This window comes from Carassius carassius, chromosome 37, assembly GCF_963082965.1.
Source record: "Carassius carassius chromosome 37, fCarCar2.1, whole genome shotgun sequence".
In the NCBI taxonomy this organism is placed as follows: Eukaryota; Metazoa; Chordata; class Actinopteri; order Cypriniformes; family Cyprinidae; genus Carassius; species Carassius carassius.
In genome coordinates, this window is record NC_081791.1 from 19,114,517 (window position 1) to 19,135,719 (window position 21,203).

Here is a 21,203-nt window from a genome sequence, read left to right on the forward strand (position 1 = left end):
TAGCTTAATAAATGAGTCGGACCTCTGCATTGTTTTCTCAGAACCGTTGTGTTCTGTCTGGAGTCTGAGAGACCCCTGGGCTATTTCAATAGCTGATGTTACATCATAGATGTTATGTTACTTATGCGTTGGGTCCCCGAGACGAAAATTCTCTGATTAGTCTACACAGTATTTTATGCTATTTTTGTGCAAATTTCCCCACTTTTTTATTTTATTGTTAAGTTTGTTATTGTTAAGGCTTATTTCTGTCAGGGCTATATCATCCAAGATGACTGACAATTAGCATAGTTTGGATTGGAGGTACCAGTTCTGTACTGGGCAAGAACTCCCTTTGCATCCATGCAGTCTAGAGCAGGCAGAGCAGTGGTAACCACCTAGGGTAAACAGAACAGAACCAACATAAATGTAATGCAGATATCATTAATGTTCAATAATTCATTGTACAGATTTTAGAAATTAGTCTGATTCAAAAGAAAATCTGAAGGCCGAATCCCTACTGGACGAGAGGAGCTAGGGATGGAGAAGGATAATTAGCTACAAAAAGCTGCTCATAATAATGAAGCAAACCTTATAAATGAATGCTGAGATAGGTGTTTTATACCTATAGGTAGATGTGGATGAGCTGAGAGTAAACTGATGCGAGCTTGACTGGCGTGACCTGCCAGAATTTATGCTACGCTTGATTTTTTAGCCTAAATTGATTTTTGACTTAATTCACAATAATTTAACATTTAATCAAATAGAGGTTCCTTAAAGCAATAGTGTACCCAAATATACAAATTTGTTGAAAATTCTCTCACCATCAGGCCATCAAAGATGTAGATCATGTTTCTTTATTGGAACAGTTCTGCAGTGAATGGGTGCCATCAGAATGAGAGTCCAAGCTACTGATAAAACCATCACAATAATCCAAATGACTCCAATCCATAAATTAACATATTGTGAAGTGAAATCTACATGTTTGTAAATTCGTTAAGGCATTTTGATTGTAAATAATGATTTCTGGCCAAAGTAGTCTATAATAAGCCTTTTTTCCCCCAAAATGAATGATCTGTAAGAAAATGTTTTGCTTGCATTTTTTTTTTTGTTACGGACCAATAGAGAGCATTTTATATTTTATATTCATATTCAATTACATTTGATATTTTTACATAGTTTTCCAAACAAATCCATTTGCAAAACTTGCAAAAAAAGTTTTTCTTAAATGAAAAAGGGTTTAAAGGGAAAACTGACTGAGACTCAAAACATTGAGGCAAAAAAATACTGGTTTGGCTTCCAGATTCCAGTTTTTTATTTCAATTTTTTTTTAAGAATGTGAATGTGAATGAATGTGAATGTGAATGTGAAGTGACATTCAGCCAAGTATGGTGACCCATACTCAGAATTTGTGCTCTGCATTTAACCCATCCAAAGTGCACACACACAGAGCAGTGAACACACACACACACTGTGAGCACACACCCGGAGCAGTGGGCAGCCATTTATGCTGCGGCGCCCGGGGATCAGTTGGGGGTTCGATGCCTTGCTCAAGGGCACCTAAGTCATGGTATTGAAGGTGGAGAGAGAACTGTACATGCACTCCCCCACCCACAATTCCTGCCGGCCCAGGACTCGAACTCACAACCTTTCGATTGGGAGTCCGACTCTCTAACCATTAGGCCACGACTTCCCACCATTATTGTATTTGTTTGTGTTTTTGCTGAAATGACAACCACTGTAAGTCACATTTCACACTAAAAAATGCATGTCTAATTTGTGATTAGATTAAAGCTGCCTACTGAGTTTGCAGTTTATCAAAATAACATTAAAAAAATTTTAAGGGGAAATTAAAGCTTAACTTCATAAACACTATTAGAGACACACAGTTTTAGAAATGGTATGTAGCAGGTACTGAGATGGCCTGACATCTGGGTACAGCACTGCGTGTTACTGGGCAAAGTGTGTGTGTGTTTGTGCCATCTTGTCAGGCTGTGTTCGGCTGAATCAAAAGGTCAACCAGGGGCTGGATTAGATGGGTGAGAGACTGAAACATGTGAAGCCTGTCCTTGCTGCTGCTGATAACCTCAGACAGCCACTGTTCTGGGTCAGGAAGAGACTAGCGGGGGGCGTGAGGCACAACGTAGAGAGAGAACAAAAAAAGTTGGTGACCTTCCTGTGGACGAGGATTAAAGTGTGCTTCCTGTGCACATCCCCCCTGTTCTTTTCCCAGGGTCCCTCTGACACCAGCACCGCAGTCTCAGTCTGAGCCTCGACTTTGGGGCGGGGTCTATATTTAGCTATCCAGGGTCACACGACTGCTTGGCTAACCAGTGTAGCTTCTCAAAGTCTGCCCTAAACCAGTTTGAGTAGTCCTCATGTGATTAATCCTAACTGGGATGTGCAGCACGAGGCCTGTCTGCACGGGTCATATACTAACACATGCACATACATGCATTCAGTAATGACAGCGTGGAGCATTGCATACATAAACCTTCTCACACAAAATGTCCATTGAACTCACAACAGGTGCATATGCACATGATTTTGTTCTTTTCTTCATACTAGTATTGATAAATGATATATTAAAAATGAAACAGTTAGTAAGTAGGATATTACATTCCTAAAACATCTCCATTTAGCTGTTTATCCATAAACTATAGTTGTACTTCATTCTTTTAGTGCATCTTTGTGCTTCATCAAGAAAAGATCTTCAAGTAAAGCAGAAAGATATTCAAGTAAAGCCAAGTGTGGCATTATCAAAACCAGTTGATGCACAATAACCCTCTTTTAGCCTCAACTAAATTTTTTTGTTATGGTTAAATGAAACTTACAATGAAATATAAAGCAAATCATTTTTGTTACTCTGCAATAAGTAAGACTTTTTGTAAAGTCAGTGCAATTAAATGTTTAATTGAAAAACAATTTCAGTTTGGGACGATTTATAACAGTGGCATTTTTGATGTGGAAAAATGAAATTAATTTAAGGTAATTATGTCAGAATACAGAGAACATTATATTTCTTGTGTGTATTTTCCAAACAAGAAAATTCAGCTTTGCCATCACAGAAATTAATTCCATGCATAAATAAATTAAAATTGAGAAAACTATTTTAGTTACAATTATAAATTGTAATAATATTTCACAGTTTGCCTGTTTTTACTGTAATATTAATCAAATAAATGCAGCCTTGTTGAGCATAAGAGACTTCTTTCAAAAAATGTACCCTAAACTTTCGAATAGTAGTGTATTTTAAAAGTCTACAAGGTCAAAAGTGGCTTTAGTTGAAGAAACTAGTCACAGGCTTGAAGTCTGCGATGGGAAAAATGCTTCACAATGCCTCAGCTATGGGCCATATTTAGTGTTATAGTGTGTTTATGTAGAGTGTGTTTATATATAAGGCAGATTTATTTTGTCGTGCTCTCAGATGGTTATTCCCAACTTAATTCCTCTTCCATCTCTTTCTCTCTGCCCTCTCTCTGTTTACAGACTCATACTCAGCCGCTGGCAGTGAGGGCAGTATCTCCACCTCGGTGGCCTCTCTGCCGCCCCAGGCTTCAGGCAGTTCAGCCCCAAACTCCCCAGGCTCTCGTCGCTCTGTCAGCACCCTGAAGAAATGGCTGACCAATCCAGTGCGTAAGCTGAGCACCGGGGCAACCGGAACAGCTAAGGGGGAGCGGCAGGTTCGCAGACTGGAGGGCAAACCCCCACCTCAACCCACCAAAAGCAGCCAAGACCTGGGCAGCCCACAAACAGAGGAGCAGTTCACCATCCTGCCAGTCATAGACAAAGACCTGGTGAGATATTGTTTAATGTGTATTATTTTCATAATAAAAAATGGAAACTCAAACCAGGGTTATCATGCTAAATGCCAGTCTACACCAAGAATGATCACTATAAAGATAATCATAACAGTTTTGTTATCTGTTGCTTTAAACTTGAGCTTTTTTTTAAGTTTGTAGGACTCTATGTTTGTGTTTATGTAATAAACTAAACTAAATTTTAACTAAAATTTAACTATAATAAATATAGAATTTCTAATTTTCACTTAGTTTAACTTGATTTAAAACTAAAATGAATACATAAAAATGAATAAAAACTATATAGAAATAAACTAAAACTAATAAAAATTACAAAACACATCAAAATGACTAAAACTTTAGCTGAAATTAGTTAAAAGTGAAAACAGAAAATGTAACAATAAAACCTAATTTAAAATATTTATTTTTAATCAGTCTCTCACATAAAACATCAGTTTACATAACAGTACAGGTGATCCTATTTTTCATTACGGCGTGTGAATTGCACCACACTGTGCTGCCAGCTGCTCGCTAGAGCCCTGTGGTTCGCCTATGAACTCTTTGATGTGAACTTTAATCACTGTGACCCTCTAACACACCCACTTGTCATAGTCATACACACAGAAAGAGGAATTATCGGTCAGCTTTATTTTGACCTGAGTATTGATGTTTATGAAAGACTATGAAGGTTGTGGTTTCTGGATCTTTTAAAGCAGTATTTTGTGCGTGTGTGTGCAGGAGTGGAGAGATGGCCTGCCTGCTCTCAACGACTGTGATCCAGGTGTCCAGCAGTCCTACAACTTCCAGTCGGATTCTCCACAGGGATCCACCACACTAGGACAAACACAGGTGAGTCAAATTCACAAAATCAGACTTTTGGCAGACTTTCAGACATTGTTCCGATTAGTACAAGGGAGAGTACAAGGAAAGAAAAAGCAAAGTTTTTTTGTTGTTGTTGTTGTTTTTTTTGTTGTTGTTGTTGTTTTTTAAGATGACTTCAAAAGGTAATGAAAGAGATGCGTATTCAGGTTTCGCTTGAAATTTGTCAGGGATTCAGCATTCTGGATAGGGGTGGAAAGTTCATTCCACCAGTCAGGATCGGTGAACAAAAAAGTTCTGGAAAGTGATTTTGTGCCTCTCTGTGATGGTACCACAACGCATCACTCACTCTTAGATCTCAGGCTTCTGAAGGGAATGTAGAATCTCAAAAGTGAGTTGAAGTAGGAGGGTGCTGAGCCTTTGGCTGTTCTATATGCAAGCATCAATGTCTTGAACTTGATGCGAGCTGCAACCGGGAGCCAGTGCTGGGAGATAAAGAGAGGTGTGACATGGGACCTTTTGTGCTCATTGAAGACCGGTCGTTTTGCAGCATTTTGAATCATTTGCAAAGGTTTGATTTTGCATGATGGAAGACCAGCTAGAGGAGCATTGCAGTAGTCCAGCCTAAAAAATAACAAGGGCCTAGACAAGAAGTTGTGCAGCATGCTCCGTTAGGAAGGGCCTGATCTTTCTGATGTTGTGCAATGCAATCCTGCAAGATCAATCAGTTTTTGGTCTTTGAAAGTCAGCTGGTTATTGAAGATTACACCAAGATTTCTGGCCGAACTTACTGATAATAGAATCAGTGACAAAAATACTGCTTTAAAGCAGCTCTATAAAGACAATAGTGTCATTATTCAGCTCAAGTCAGACTGATGTTGATTCAGTTCCGTTCAATAACAGTGTCAGTGTTCCAAAATTCATCAATTATGAAACAAATTTGGTTCAGCTATAAAGCAGCTGAAGCTGAGGCTACTATACAGTGATTCTTAGTAAGAATGCCTGAGGGAAAGAGAAAACAAGAAAGGAGGTTGTAAGGGACTTGGGGGCTCTCTGTCAGCTTGCACATGGCAGTTCAATGTGAGGGTGAGAGAGGCCAGATGGTCATTTGACTGATGAGTCATCTGTTGCCACAGGTCGAACCTTTAAACGTGAAAACACACATTGAATAAACACACTTATTTGTATATTATTTAAATCAAAATATAGTAAAATTGGTAATATTGTGAATTATTGTTGGAAATAAAATGAACTGTTTTCTATTTTAATATATTTTAAAATGCAATTTATTCCTATTATGACAAAGCTGAATCTTTAACTAATTTGGCACTGAAGAAATATTTTAATTTGGCACTCCAGAAATATATGTTGAAAACAGTTATTTTTGTGTAAATGTTTTTTTTTTTAGGATTCTTTGATGATTATAGTTTAAAGTTCAAAAGGACAGAATTTAAGTAAACTAAAAAATATTTTGCGACATTATAAATAAATAACTTTAGTTTCATGTTTGATCAATGTTAATGCATAATTTCTGGGTAAAAATGATTAATCTTTAAAAACAACAACAACAACAACAACAACAACATATTATCATGCTATCAACAAAACAGTTTCATTGAGAAATTAATTTGGAACATTAACACAAATCTATTTATTCCGGCATCTTCTTTCTAGTGCTTTAATTATCAAATCTCATGTTTTCAATGTGGTCTGACATTTTGGACCCCACTGTATATTTTTGCATGTGCATGTACACTATCTGAGCCAGAATACTTAAATGAATACAAAACACTGTGCACAACACAAACAATCACAATCATGATAGCCAGAAGAGAGTGGATGTAAATCCAAATTGATGGCTAAATGTGGTAACATTCATAATTCCATCAGAAGGTGAGTGATGAAAGGTATGACCAGAGGTGAAAACAACAAGGGGAGGAGACTGAGATCTTAAACGGAAATTAATTTATTATAAAAACAACATAAAGTTAAGGTCTAGACAAGTTATATGCTTCTTTATAATTTTGTGTAAAACCAGAATACAGTGGCAGATGGTGAAATTTGTATTAGTAAATTCCCCCCTTAATAGCTTATTCAGCTATTTCTGTCTTATATGTACTGTAGATGTTTACTTATATTTTATTGGAAAACAAGACAACATTTTGCAGATAATATTGGGTTTAACTACTTGGTATTGGTGTTGCTCCTCGGTGTTGTGTGTTACTGTGTAACTTCCTGCCTCTCTCCATGGTGAGGCTGAGGTGTAGTTTGTATCAAAGTCATTTGTGTCTCTGATTCAGCTCAGCTGACACCCCACTTTGTACCTGACACAGAAACATTTGCTGTGGGGATCCAGCGTGAGTTTATTATTTGTTGGCTAATGGAAAATTCCTGAATGAATATGTAAGTACTTCTCGGATCCGGCCTGTCTCCCGGATGGAGGAACGCAGCACATGTTTATCAAACTGGCTGTTTTGTTTCATTCCTCACACAAATGGAGGTCTGACACAGCACTTTGAGCGAGGAACCACTCATGATATAACCATAACGCGAGTCCCCGCTTACCATACATAACAATCAGGGGAAAAGAGGGTTGGATTACCTCACTCTGCTCGAGCTATAGAGTAGTTTTAGAGTAGACTGTAGAAAAACAACTACCAGTATGATCTTTCTTTTTATTAAAGGTCCAGGTAAAGACTTTGTGCTTCTGGGTGGAAAACAAAACGTGGAAATAAAAAAAGAGTAAAGTTCAGGAGTGGGGGTTCTCTTGCGGGCTGTGCCAAAAAACATCTAAGGGAAATGATCTAAGTAGACCTGTGAGCCAACCACACTGCTCTTAAACACACAAACACCACCCAGTACCAGAAAACATCACAACAGTGTACTAAGAGGCCCCAGACAAAATTAAAAGATGAGGCCCTTCTTTATCTTGTTGTTATATATATGTATTATAAAACATACAAAATGTAGTTAAATCACATATAATAGAACATAAATTGTTTATTTTTTAAAACAAAATGCTTGTTCTTTAACAAAATGTCAATCTTCATTTTTATGGCAGAAGATACAATACTGTACAATACAATATTGACGATACAGTACAATCTTCATATTTACAGTACCAATGTATTTGGAAGCAATAGTTTCAATATTTTTCAATATTATGGTCCGTGGGCAACATGAGGCTGAGACTAATCGGTGAGTCATTGCAATTGAATCGAATCATTTAATTGTTTGATTCATTCAGCAACGAAACACGCTCATGTTGCTCAAAGACGCAAAATAGCCCTGCGGCCACTGATCTCTGTTATAGATCAGCGGCTGTGGCTTTGTTTGGAATTATTTATGTTGTCAAAAACAGGCACTATGGGTCTCTAAATTAACTTCTAGTTTTTTGAACTGTTGTAAAAATCATGGTCATTTTTGGAGAAAAAAAATGCCAGAAACACCAGAAATATACTATCCATTATCAATTGCCATTTACACTGAATGGAAATCCCAGTAACTGAGCAGATTGTGAAATACTCAGGCCAGCCCGTCTGGCACCAACAACCATGCCACGCTCAAAATTGCTTAAATCATCTTTCTTTCCCATTCTGACATTCAGTTTGGAGTTCAGGAGATTGTCTTGACCAGGACCACACGCCTAAATGCATTGAAGCAACTGCCAGTGATTGGTTGATTAGATAATTGCATTAATGAGAAATTCCTAATAATCCTTTAGTTGAGTGTATATATATATATTTGTCACTTAGGCTATGTTTTAATCAGTTTATTTGTCTGGTCGGCAAAGTAAAAACAAAAATGCGAGAGGGGTCCCCTTTAGGGGACAGTATTGCAGACATGTTGCTCAATGTTATATTAATAATGATATTTCCGATTGTTCAAATGGTCAGCTGTCGGGGGCCCCCTAAAAAAGTGGTTAACGTCTCTTGAATGTGGCCTGCCTTGCTTGCCCTACTGCTATGCCTCTGATACTGCAATACTTAGACAAGCTTGACAGCACGAACGTATCAGTATCAAAGTGTGGGGCGTAACACTGGACTACAACACAGCATGATGAAAAAATACAACACAATAAAAATGTCATTTACACAACCGTTCAGAAGTTTGGTGTTAGTAAGCTTGGATTCTAACTTTTCATTAAAATAATATTTTAATTAAATATTAGATTTAAGCAGATTTAAACTACTTTCTCATTACTGATAATAATGTTTCTTGAGCACCAAATCTGACAAATGCTGACAATTCAGCACCACCATCATAGAAATAAATGAAATTTTAAAATATATTATAATAGAAAACTGTTATTACTATAGTGGCCGAGAGAGCTCAACGCACTGCAAATAGAAAAATCACCTGCAAATTAAGAAAACAACTTCATCAATTTGACAACAAACATGCTGCAAATACTCACAACACAACCAAACAAAGAAATGCGCTGCAAATTAAATTTTTTATTTCTTTGTTTGAGCATTTGCAGTATGTTTCTTTATTTGTTTGTGTTGTGAGCATTTTCAGCACCTGCTGTCAAACTGATGAAGATGTTTTCTTGATTTGCTGGTGCTTTTTCTATTTGCTTGTGTTTTCTGAAGTTGCAGCGCGTTAAGCTCACTCGGCCAACTTATATTACTGTAGTAAACAGTATTAGTTTTTAATGAATTTTAATCAAATAAATGCAGCTTTGGTGAAACTTTTATATTTTCAAATCTTGCCAACCCCAAAGTTTGAAGGATATTTTAAGGATATTCATAACATAATAAATTGGAAAGATTAGTCAAATTAAAATACGAATATCATAAAAATTAATTTACTGAACTTTTTTTTTTTTTTTTTTTTTACTTTCTTCTGTAGACTGGTTATATTTTTTTCATTCAGTTCTATTCCAAGTTGCAAGCTTCAAAAATAATGCAAAGCATCATAAAAGTGTTTGACTCAAAGACTATATTTAAAATACTCTAAAGCCAAACATTGGCTTTGTGTGTAAAACATAAAAATGTATGACATTATTACAGATAATCTTCACTTCAGTGAACTGTTAACTGCTTGTTTGATTCAGTGAGTTAAACACACACACACACACACACACACACACACACACACGCAAATAGTTTTATTAAACAGGTCAGATTCATGAAAAAAAATAATTCAAACCAGTTTTGATTCATTAAGAAATAAATAAATAAAACAATTGTTCAAGATTTGGTACTCTAATAAATGTAGCAAGGAGACAGATGTCATTTATCTGGCCCTTTTTGTTTTAACTGAATGGAAATGATCAACCAGTGCATATTATTAAAAACATCTCCTTTTGTGTTCCACTGAAATGATAAATCACACAGATTTGGAGCTACATGAGGGTGAGTAAATGATCAAATGATGCAAGGAACTTCCGGTCATTGTAATCCACATCATTTTGGAATAGATTGTGACACATTTTTCTCACACACAACACAATAACACCCTTATAAGCAAAGGAAGTGCTTTGTAAACTCCTGTAAACAAAGAAAGTGAAAAAAGCGATAACAATAGATGGATAGAGATGTGCTCTGTCTTCATCACAAGCTCTGAGCAAAGGAATCCTTGCTTTGAGGAAGCTGTGTGACATTGTAATGGATGGAGTGTAATGTGTGTCAGAGAGAAAGAGAGCGAGAGACTGGTGTCCCGAGAATGAAGATAAAGTGATGTTTCACAGGTGACTGTGACGTTAACCAAACAGTTTTGTTTAATAGACAGATTTTATCAGCGCTTTAGTGCATTTAAGGAGCAGGGAAACACAATAAATGGGTTAATTGCTTTTTGTTGTTGTTGTTCGTATAAATGTTTTTGGTTCTAACAAAGCGGTAATATGTTAGTTGATGTACAGTACTGCAGACACACTGCAGTGAAAACAATGACAAGTGGTTGTTTTTGTCTGCAGGTTATTTGATGTGGCCTTTTACCCTACCCAATAATCATTTCTTCATTACCTGTGACTGTCTTCACGTCTGGCATTGATTTTGTCATACAACAGTGGTGATGCAAAATATTTTATGCCACAAAGAGTGTTCTGTGTCAGTTAGATGACAAGCACTATTGTTTGTTTGCATTTTGCCTATATTGTTACCAAACTGTCAGATTAATGTGCTAATTGATGACTTAAAGGGATAGTTAACACCAAAAATGAAGATTCTTGCATTATTCATTCACCCTCATGTCATTCCAAACTAGTGTGTTTATATATTATTATATTATTTATTAATATTTTGAATTAGCTTTAATTTGTTTCAGTTTTAATAAAAAATAATTGAGTAATTTTGTTATGTGAATTTGACATTTTTATCTGTTGCTATATATATATATATATATATTTTTTTTTTTTCATCTAATATTTTATTTCAGTTATTCAGTTGGTAGACGTTTTAGTTTTAGTTAGAAATAACAACACTGTTTCAAATCAAAACCTGTGTGACATAAAAATATATTTTAGGAAATGTCACAGTATGTTTTATTTCTTTGTCCATACAACGAAAGCTAATGGTCACCAAAACGGTTTGATTTCATGGAATAGAAATGTAATTTGTTCAGTAATAAATCACATATGAGTGTGGAACATATCTGAGTGATTTTAGCACAATGCTTTGCAGTTGCACAATGTTATCTTTCACTAGGCAAAAATGGTAAGTTAGAAAAGAACACCATTTCACAAGTTGCGTGATTTGATGTATTATTCATGTCTGTTGCACAAATAGTGTGGGAAGAGATACTTTTGAGATATTAACGCTTTGTAGAAATAACAAGCATGACTACAAACAACTGTGAGGACGTGACAAAGTGTGAGAATTTATAGCATAGTTTATGTCCTAGTTTTACTGGATTGACTTGATGTGGTTAACAAACGCATTAACAAAGGCAGGACGTCTTCAGACTTCCTCTTTCCGTCTCAAATTATTGAACCACTTGGGGGGCTGTAAGCACATCTATCCTCTACTAAAACAATGGTCCATATCAACCAAATCAATTTGACACAATTTTCTGTGAGAACATTGCTACTTCACGCGGTCAGTGGAGATTCAGGGTAGTGCATCTACTCTGTCTCGTTGGTGTATTGAATATTGGTGAGTGCTGAATTCCTGTTATCATTCAGTCACTGTCACCAGAAGACCCAGCATGCTCTTTTCCTGTCACCTAGGCAACCTGAGCTATTACAACAGCTCATATCTTCCCTATCCACTCTCTCGCCTCTGTCCCTGCAGCCATCCCTGGAGTGGATAACATTTCAGCATTATGTCTCGTCTCTAATTCACAGTTATCCTCCTCTGTGTCTGCAGATCACACAGTGCACCAGCTTGCAGGCTGACGACAATTGCTCTGCATTGATGGATGACAACTCCAGCCAATCATCAGCCACCATAGACAGCGAAGAAGATCGGAAGACTGCCTTAGAAAAAAGCATGTGTGTGTGAATTCTTGTGTAACATAGGAACTTTTTTTAGACTGCTTATGTAACAGAAATGCTTCATTTAAATCTTTTTGATGCGGTATTACTTTGGGATTTCTGTTGCAATATTTAACAGAGCAGACATCAGATGTTCATTAGTACACCACAATCACGTCACCCCTGCAGGAAAATCCAGTTTAAGTCAGTAGGTGGTCATTAACTGGTTTAAGATGGTACAACAGCTTAAGGAGATCAAGTTGGTTTTTGGATCATGGTAGCTGGAGGATCATGACCATCTTGGACTATCTAATGACTACGTTAGATCAGCTAATGACCAAATTGGACCTGTTATGAACTGTTATTTTATTATCTTATCTGGCAAAAAAATTTCAATATAGTAACTTTTAGACCAGGTAATGACTACCAGTACCAGCCAGAAACCAGCTGCCAGATGCCCAACACAGGTCAAACTGGTTTTTGAAACATCATCAATTTAAATTAGCTAATGATCAGCCTGGACCAACTAATAACCATATTTACAAGCTAGAAACCAGCTACCCACTGACCGGGTTCAACCAGATGAAAATCATCTTAAATCGACTAAAGATAAAATTAGATGAGCTAATGACCAGCTTGGACCAAAATAACTATTTTAACCAGCTCGTTTTACAGGTGAAACTTTTTTTTTTTGGACCAGCTAAAGACAATCTTAAACCAGCTAAACATAATCCAGCTAATGACATGTTAGATTATTTTATGACCAATTTGGACCAGTTAATGACCATATTAACCAGCTAGAGACTAGCTAAAAATCATCTTAATCCAGGTAAAGATTTTTAGTCCAACTAATTACAGTTGTAGATAAGCTAATGACCCATTTGGACCAATTAATGACCATCTCCGTACAGCCAGAAACCATCTACTCTGTTCCAAAACACAGCTTCCATCATAAACAGGATTTTCCAGTAGGAATAAACACATTTGATAAAAAAGCCTTTCATCTGGTCCACAGATAGCTCCCACATTATTAATATGCTGCGTCGGTCAGAACTCTGCTAATATTACACCCTGTATTACTCACGGCACATGTTTTGAGCTGTCAGATATTGTTAATGTATTGAATGACTTGATGAAACCAGTAAAAGCTGACCTTTTTTCTTCTGCAGGTATGTTTTAAATGAGTTGATAGAGACAGAAAAGCTGTATGTAGCTGATCTAGGACTTATTGTGGAGGTGAGCTTAAAATATCTATTAACAAATCACATGTGGATTTGATCAACTCTGTTACAGAACTCTATCAATTTTCCTGTAATCTTAGAATGACTCGAATGCATTTCAGAGCATTTAATCACCACAGAATTAGATTTGATGCATCAACTGACCTGAATTCCTCTCAGCTGTAATACTGATCACAGTATAAATCAAAGTAATGGTGCCTGGATGTAAAAAATTTGGAATACGATGATCTACTTTTTTTTTTTATGAGAGCGATATTTTATCACGCTTGAAATGTCTCAGATTTAGTAATAAAGAGTATTTTTATGGGTCATGAGCTTTGAAAGTTAATCATGTTCTGTCTCTCAAAGGGCTACATGGCCACTATGAATGCAAAAGGAGTTCCAGAAGATATGAAGGGAAAAGACAAAATAGTGTTCGGTAATATTCATCAGATCTACGACTGGCATAAAGAGTAGGTTTATCCGTGTTTGTGTGTATATCACAAATCTGATAGAGCTTTCAGTATATTCCCAAACCTTTATACTGAATTGACCTCAGCTTCTCAAGTCCTTGCATTTTCTACACTGATTTCTTTGGAAATGTATTTTAGTTATTTCCTGGGTGAGTTGGAGAAATGTGTGGCTGAGCCTGAACGACTGGCCCAACTTTTTATCAAACATGTAAGTCCCTCTATTATTCACGCTTTCATCTGTCTGTCTGTTTCTAGCCAGGTTGAGCAGAACTTCCTCTTGCACTGAGTAAACCGAGCTGAGAAAACACAGGGGTTTTTTAACACGCACTCCTGTTTTAACACCCCATTTATTTTCCAATCACCCCACTCTATTTCTGTCCCCCCTCAGACACCCTGTTACTGATACGCCACATTTGAGGCTGTGTGTTTGCTTGTGTTGTGTCCATCGGCTCACAACCACAAGGGAAAAAGAGGCGAGAAAAGAAAGAAGAACAACAAGCACAGCTACGTCCTTTGATAACACTACTGCTTTACACACCATATCTATTTCTGAAATTCAGTCCTACGCTTTGGACATACACACATAACTCGCCAAGAAGAAACAACACAACCCCTGCCACCCAAAGGCCTACGCGTTAAAAACTAAAATTCATAGATTTATAGTTGTGGAAGTACTTGCAGAAAATTGTTAAAAGCTACCACATGCTGTGATACAAGTTTCGGTGGTGAATCAAAGTGTTTTGCTTAAATGAAAGCGCTGAGTTACTGTACGAATTGGCGTCTGCCAGCATTTGCCCTTTCTACTGTTTAATGAGCCCAAGCCCTTTGGGTAATAACTTAAAAAGGCTTGAGGGGAATAAAGAAATTTATAACAAAAATCTAAAGGTTGAGTCAAACTGTGAAACAAGCGTAGTAGGAAATCGGTTGGTAATGAGAAACAGTAATGGAGGGTGAGTAAGGGCCAGACTGTCCCCAGACTTTTTTTTCTTTTCACAAACAAGAACTTCCCCCCTATCTTTCTCGTTCCAATTTCCTCAGCCTCTGCTCTTACCCTTTCTTTTGCATAACAAAGTTATTATACACTGAAGTTATGTCCAGACTTTCCAACTTCCAGTCATTGATGCGTAACGTAGATAAATTAAGATCTTTCAGCTTGTTTCAGAGAGTCTTATAAAGACATGTCACTGCACTGAAAAAAAGAGATTCTGAATTAGTTTTTTTTTTTTTGCTGTTTTCTTGTGAAAATAATCAAATATATTACACAAATTACATTTATAATTTTTAATTATAATAATGAATAATACAAATAATAGTTAACATAAATTTAGGAAATAAGTTAGTTTATTTTTCTATACAGTAGTTAATAAACATTTGTTAACATTATTTTATGCATTAGGTATCATGAACTAACAAATTTTACAATAATATTAAAATTGACATTTGTTAACATTATTTACTGCATTAGGTATCATGAACTAACAAATTTTATAATACTTTTAATGTGATATTAATGTAAATTTAATACATTTAAGTTTTTTAATATCCTATTGTCCTTTGTTAATTCGTGTTCGTTCATAATTCCTTAGTACTTTAATTTGTGTTCTTTCATAATTCATTAAAGGGATAGTTCACCCAACAGGTTTGGATTGACATGAGGGTGAGTAAATGATGACAAAGGATTAATTCTTTTGTGAAATATTACTTTAATACTCATATATTTAGAAATTTGCATTAATCCAAAAATAATAAATATTGTAAAATATTATTCATTTTTATTGTGTGATGCCTAATATATGATCTACTGTTAGCAAGTTAAACATTATAAAGTGTTACATATTTAAGGATGTAAAGAACAAAAATCCTGATTATGAAATGAATTTTGTGCAGTGTCCATATGAAGCTCTTACAATCTGTTATTAGAACCATTCATGCTTTGACGTCTACCCAGTTGGCTTGTCTCTAGGCAACTCATTCAGTGTGTATGAGTGTTTATTTCTGTGTGTGAGGTGGTGTCGTTGTAAAGTCCTACTACCTGAATGCATTGTGTGTGTGAGAGAGAATGGGGCTCTGATTACATTGAGGATAATTGGGCTGAATTATACATGGCCTTCTGCTCATGCTTCTCCATCAGTGTTGTGTAATCTCTCTCTCTATTTGTCATCACAGCACACTGCTTTTATACTGCAGACAAAGTCAGTTTCAACTTATTAAACACTTACTGCAGCTTGAAAGTTTCCACTGAATCACCTCTGTCATGAAACATGTCCACCGCTCCCAATTTTTTTCTAGCTGCATTTACGTGTAGGATCAGGAAAGAAGGATTTAGATCAGATAAACTACCAGTAGTGACCAATTTATCAATCTTTTTCTTAAATTTCCATGACATATTTCCATAACAGTTACTGTTTCTTCTCATTGGAAACTATTTACTTTACTGATAGGATTGCTGGACATTAGATTGTACTTAATGAGTGTATGTTTAATAAATATTATCCTTTAAAAGCCACTTTCAGACACATAAGGCATTCTAACAAATATATGAATGTCATTACTTTAGATACAAAAAAATCAGTCTAGATGGACTCTGCAAACAAACGATGATAGAGCCTTTCTGAGATCTAACTGCAGTGATTTTTAGTGACTGTATGAAGTCACTTTCCCTCAAGTTGGAAAAAATTTCCTAGTAGTTTCATCACAGGGACGTTAACTATGTTTTATCTCAATTTGAACTGTATATCTATTTTATTATTCAGTTATTAAATTAAAATAGTATTAAAAAGGAATCACATTTTAAATGTGGTTTAAGTGTCCAAATACTTGTGCAACATGCAACTATTGCTACTCGGTATAACTATAAATACTTCACTGTAACTATCTCTGCTGAGCTAATTCAGTCTGCCCTTTCTGTTTGCACAAACCACAGGAAAGACGGCTTCACATGTACGTGGTATATTGCCAGAACAAACCTAAGTCTGAGTATATCGTGTCAGAATACATTGAGACCTACTTTGAGGTAAGTGCATATGAAGTGCAAGCACACAAACACATGCATACACACTCAAGTGGAGTCCTCAATGATGCACAGATTAAGCGTGAGGGGCTGTTTTGGGCACCCAAGCCCATCTGTGTAAATATCTCAAGGCAGACTTTCTCGCTCTCTTTCCATTTGCACTGTATGTGTGTGTGTGTAATCGTTCAGTAGACAAGAAGGCCCTGACTGACCCATCATTTCGTGGAATGGACAAAACAGGGAGATGTTTGATCGAAAAGTTTGACACTTAATGGATTCTTCTCAGTGCAGTGCCAAAACATTTAGAGGTTTGATAGCTGGCATTACTTTAGGTTTTATAGATCGAGATTGCAGGGCATTATGGGATAATGGATCAAGGAGAGTGTTTGGCTATGTTTGGAGTGGAATACCAGCATAGGTTTAATGCATACTGTCCAGTATGTACTGCATACTGCCTACCATTTTCTAGTATTTGAAACCGAATCTGTAAAATTAAGTTCAATGTATAATTATTAAATATATATATATATATATATATATATATATATATATATATATATATATATATATATATATATATATATATAAAAAAATTTTTTTTTTTTTTTTTTTTTTTTTTTAACCTAATTTTGGTCTTAGTAACATCATATGATGTGTCAAGAAAAATTAATTGCAATATCGTTTATTTGCATTCTGCACTTATCCGCTAATAAAATAGCTCACCTGGGTGCACTATTTTATACTGCACACAGTATGCATACTGCAAAAAAAATAAAATAATAATAATATTTGGAATAGTATTCTGGAATACTGTGGATAGTATTGTAGTATGCTGTCCAGAACACTGGCTTTCTCTTTTTGTGCATAAAGGAATCAGTCAGTGAGGTGAATGTTTGTGTGCAGGAACTGAAACAGCAGCTGGGTCACAGGCTGCAGCTGAACGACCTGCTCATCAAACCTGTGCAGAGGATCATGAAGTACCAGCTGCTTCTGAAGGTGCAACACACAGACATGCACAAACACACACATTACACTCTTGTGCACTCATGGCTCATTCTATTAGGAGTGTTGTGGACCATGTCAATTCCACATTATATATAAAACTAGAATATCAAATTATTATCAAATACTGATGGAGATTTATTTGATTTTTAAGAGTAAATGTAAAGAAAAATGTTCATTGCCACACTTTATATGTTGACCACTCAAATTAGATTTTTTTTTTAAAGAACTCTCTTATGTTTACCATGCCTGCATTCATTTGCATACAGTAAAACCAATAATACTGTAAGTGTAAACTATTATTACAATTTAAATAACGTTCTATTTTAATATATTTTCGTTTATTCCTGTGATGACAAAGCTGTATTTTTAGCAGCCATTACTCCAGTCTTTAGTGTCACATGATCCTTCAGAAGTCATTCCAATGTGCTGATTAGTATTTACGAGGAAAGGCATTTTTTCCTTTCAGTATTGCTTGTTGAATAGGAAGTTTAAAGAACAGCATTTGTTTAAAACAGAGACCTCGTAAAATGTCTTTACTGTTACTTTTGATCAATTTAATGTGTCCTTGATGAATAAAACTATAAGTAACTGTTATTGACCCCAAACTTTATAACGGTATTACATATGTGTTCTTATTTTTTGCCCTGGTTGGCAATTACTTAAGAAAGAAATCCATTCTTTGTATGCCGATCCTTTGGTTTTACATTTATCACAGTAACACCACAGAGCTGTTACTATTCACAACATATCTGAAGTTTATGGAAGAAGAATAATAGTAAAATGTTGCCAATGCTAGCTGTCATATGGCTAAATTGAACTTAAATCTCAATGTTTTTTCTTAGCTGCTTAGTATTGTAACTGTAGAGTCACCCACATACAGTACATTTCTTCTCATGTTCAAGGATCCACCAGCTTACTGTTCAGAATGCACTTAATTAGTTTCCACACACAAAAAGCCATTAGTACAAATAGGCCCATGATACAAAAGTAGAACGTTCTAGAGCTCACGCTGTGTGTCTTGCGACAGGATTTCTTCAAGTACTACACAAAGGCTGGGATGGACACTGAAGAGCTAGAGGTATGAATCATTCAGACAACATAATCATTATGCAAGTTTTATTTCTCAAGACTAGAAACACATAATCCCACCAAGGAATATTGTGTGACTCCTTGAATATGCCAAAATATTTTTTCTTCACTTTGGTTTGAGTTTGAGCCAAAAATCAGTAACACTGTTCTTGCCCATAGACTTTAGTAAGGAACTGAGGCCAGTTTCCATGCATTGCTCTTTTTTGCATTCTGTCCTTCTTCATCTTTCTCTGTCTTTCTTTCACTCTGGAACAGAAAGCAGTGGAGGTGATGTGTTTTGTTCCGAAGCGCTGCAATGACATGATGAACGTGGGTCGGCTGCAAGGCTTTGAGGTATGGCGCCAGACTCAGGCTGTGGTTTAAAGCTGTCGTCTGTGGAAATGCTGGGAGAGACTCTGATCCCCTGAATCAAGGGAGTGCAAGAGAGACTGAAAAAAAATTGAAAATGCAGATTTTAAACGTAAACGTATATGTTAATATATATAATATATATATATATATATATATATATATATATATATATATATATATATATATATATATATATATATATATATATATATATATATATATATATATATATAGGCATCACATATCAAAATATTAAGCAATATAACTGTTTACATCATTGATAATAATAACAAATCATACTTGAAAACAGTTGTTTTTAATATATATATATATATTTTATTTCTATTAAAATAAATGTAGCCTTAATGAGCATGAGACATTTATATATATATATATATATATATATATATATATATATATATATTTTTTTTTTTTTTAAATTTATTTATCAATAATCTCTTTTCATTGCCATGTAGCATATCTATGTATGTATGTTTTGTATGTTGTGTTTTTCTAGGATTTTTTTCTTTGCCTTTAGCATGTTCACTGGTTGCATGATTTTCTATAAAGCTACTTTGGAATGATATTTATTATAAAAAAAAGAAAAGAAAAAACAATGGGTAAAAGAAAACAAACAATTTAGTTAGCTAATGCAGAATAAATATTTTCCACATATTATACTATTTTATTTTGGCTTTAAGGCACAGCGTTTACTGAAATCCAGCCAAAAGTTTTTTTGCAGTAACGTGTTTATGCTTAATTTTTTTCCATATTATGTATATATAATATAATTGCGTGTATATACACAAACACAGTTAGCTGTGTATATATTTTAAGAAGGTTCATCATTTGGAGGTCCCAAGGGTTTTAAAAAGCTTTGCCCTTTCTGTCTTTATCAGGGGAAGATCACGGCACAAGGAAAACTTCTCCAGCAAGACACATTCACAATCGCAGAACAGGACAGCAGCATCCTTTCCCGCTCTAAAGAGAGACGGGTCTTCCTGTTTGAACAGCTTGTCATCTTCAGTGAGCCAATAGACAGGAAGAAAGGATTCTCTCTACCTGGATATGTTTTTAAGAACAGTATTAAGGTGTGATTGAGAAAGATATTATCGTATAAGGTTTCTGTATTACACAGTATGTTTGCATTGGTTAACATGGCTTCTCCTTTCAGATAAGTTGTCTGGGTGTAGAGGCCTGTGTAGATGGTGACCCAAATCGCTTTGCCCTGACATCTCGGGGGGCTGATGGCAGCACGGTGCGATTTGTCTTGCACTCTTCATCGCTGAACATCTGCAAGGCTTGGGTCAGTGACGTGAGCCAAATACTGGAGACCCAACGTAATTTCCTAAATGGTGAGACCTTCAAAGTTTCCCCAGCGGTTGATGAAAATAGTATAAACTTCAGTCAAAGTAGCTGCCATATTTAAATGACACCAACATAAAGCTATGAGGGATAAAAGGACAGTCGGTTCAATGTTTTTGTTTGTGTCAAATTAAAAATGGCTATCAATTTTGTTTTGTGTTGTTTTGTTTCAGCCCTGCAGTCGCCCATAGAGTACCAGAGAAAGGAGAGCAAGAGCAACAGTTTGGGCCGTAGTATGAAGCCTCCTCTGTCAGCAGTGGTTGGTCTGAGGCCCCACTCCTCAGCTTCTATCGACCGACACAAACTGCCCTGTCTGCGCTCCTGTAACACATCTTTGCCCTCTCTCTACCTGCCCAGCCAGGTCCCCACTGATGACCCGTCCCAGCCAGAGGTAAGAGAGCTCAAGCATCTGAGGTTTGCTTGAAACTCAAGCACCATTTTTTTGTGGTCATCCATGCTTTAAATCAAACCTAGGCTGAATCCATTTTTCATGCAAATTAATAAACAAGATTGGGTTTAATGTGTCCCAAATCATAGTATACTTTATGTGTAGTATGCATGCTTGCACAGCTTTTACCAGTTCTCTTTTGACTTTTTGATGTGTTGTTACCATTGGCTAAAACTATTAAAACTTGTTTGTTTACTGAAATAAAGCTGTAAAAAAAAAAGATAAAAAAA

General features: G+C 35.8%; 1 protein-coding gene across 3 annotated transcripts in view; it reads left to right on the forward strand.

The window, feature by feature from the left end:
• arhgef25a (Rho guanine nucleotide exchange factor (GEF) 25a) overlaps positions 1 to 21,203 on the forward strand; it is a 74,353-nt gene that overhangs the window by 49,065 nt on the left and 4,085 nt on the right. For all 3 annotated transcript variants that reach the window (XM_059528006.1, XM_059528009.1, XM_059528008.1), the window contains 13 exons: positions 3,466 to 3,773; positions 4,515 to 4,625; positions 11,906 to 12,030; positions 13,182 to 13,248; positions 13,602 to 13,705; positions 13,844 to 13,913; positions 16,629 to 16,718; positions 17,619 to 17,711; positions 18,748 to 18,798; positions 19,065 to 19,142; positions 20,060 to 20,251; positions 20,335 to 20,515; positions 20,699 to 20,916. In XM_059528006.1, coding sequence (XP_059383989.1) covers positions 3,466 to 3,773; positions 4,515 to 4,625; positions 11,906 to 12,030; positions 13,182 to 13,248; positions 13,602 to 13,705; positions 13,844 to 13,913; positions 16,629 to 16,718; positions 17,619 to 17,711; positions 18,748 to 18,798; positions 19,065 to 19,142; positions 20,060 to 20,251; positions 20,335 to 20,515; positions 20,699 to 20,916 — 1,688 coding nt within the window. The remainder of the gene's footprint in view (positions 1 to 3,465; positions 3,774 to 4,514; positions 4,626 to 11,905; positions 12,031 to 13,181; positions 13,249 to 13,601; positions 13,706 to 13,843; positions 13,914 to 16,628; positions 16,719 to 17,618; positions 17,712 to 18,747; positions 18,799 to 19,064; positions 19,143 to 20,059; positions 20,252 to 20,334; positions 20,516 to 20,698; positions 20,917 to 21,203) is intronic.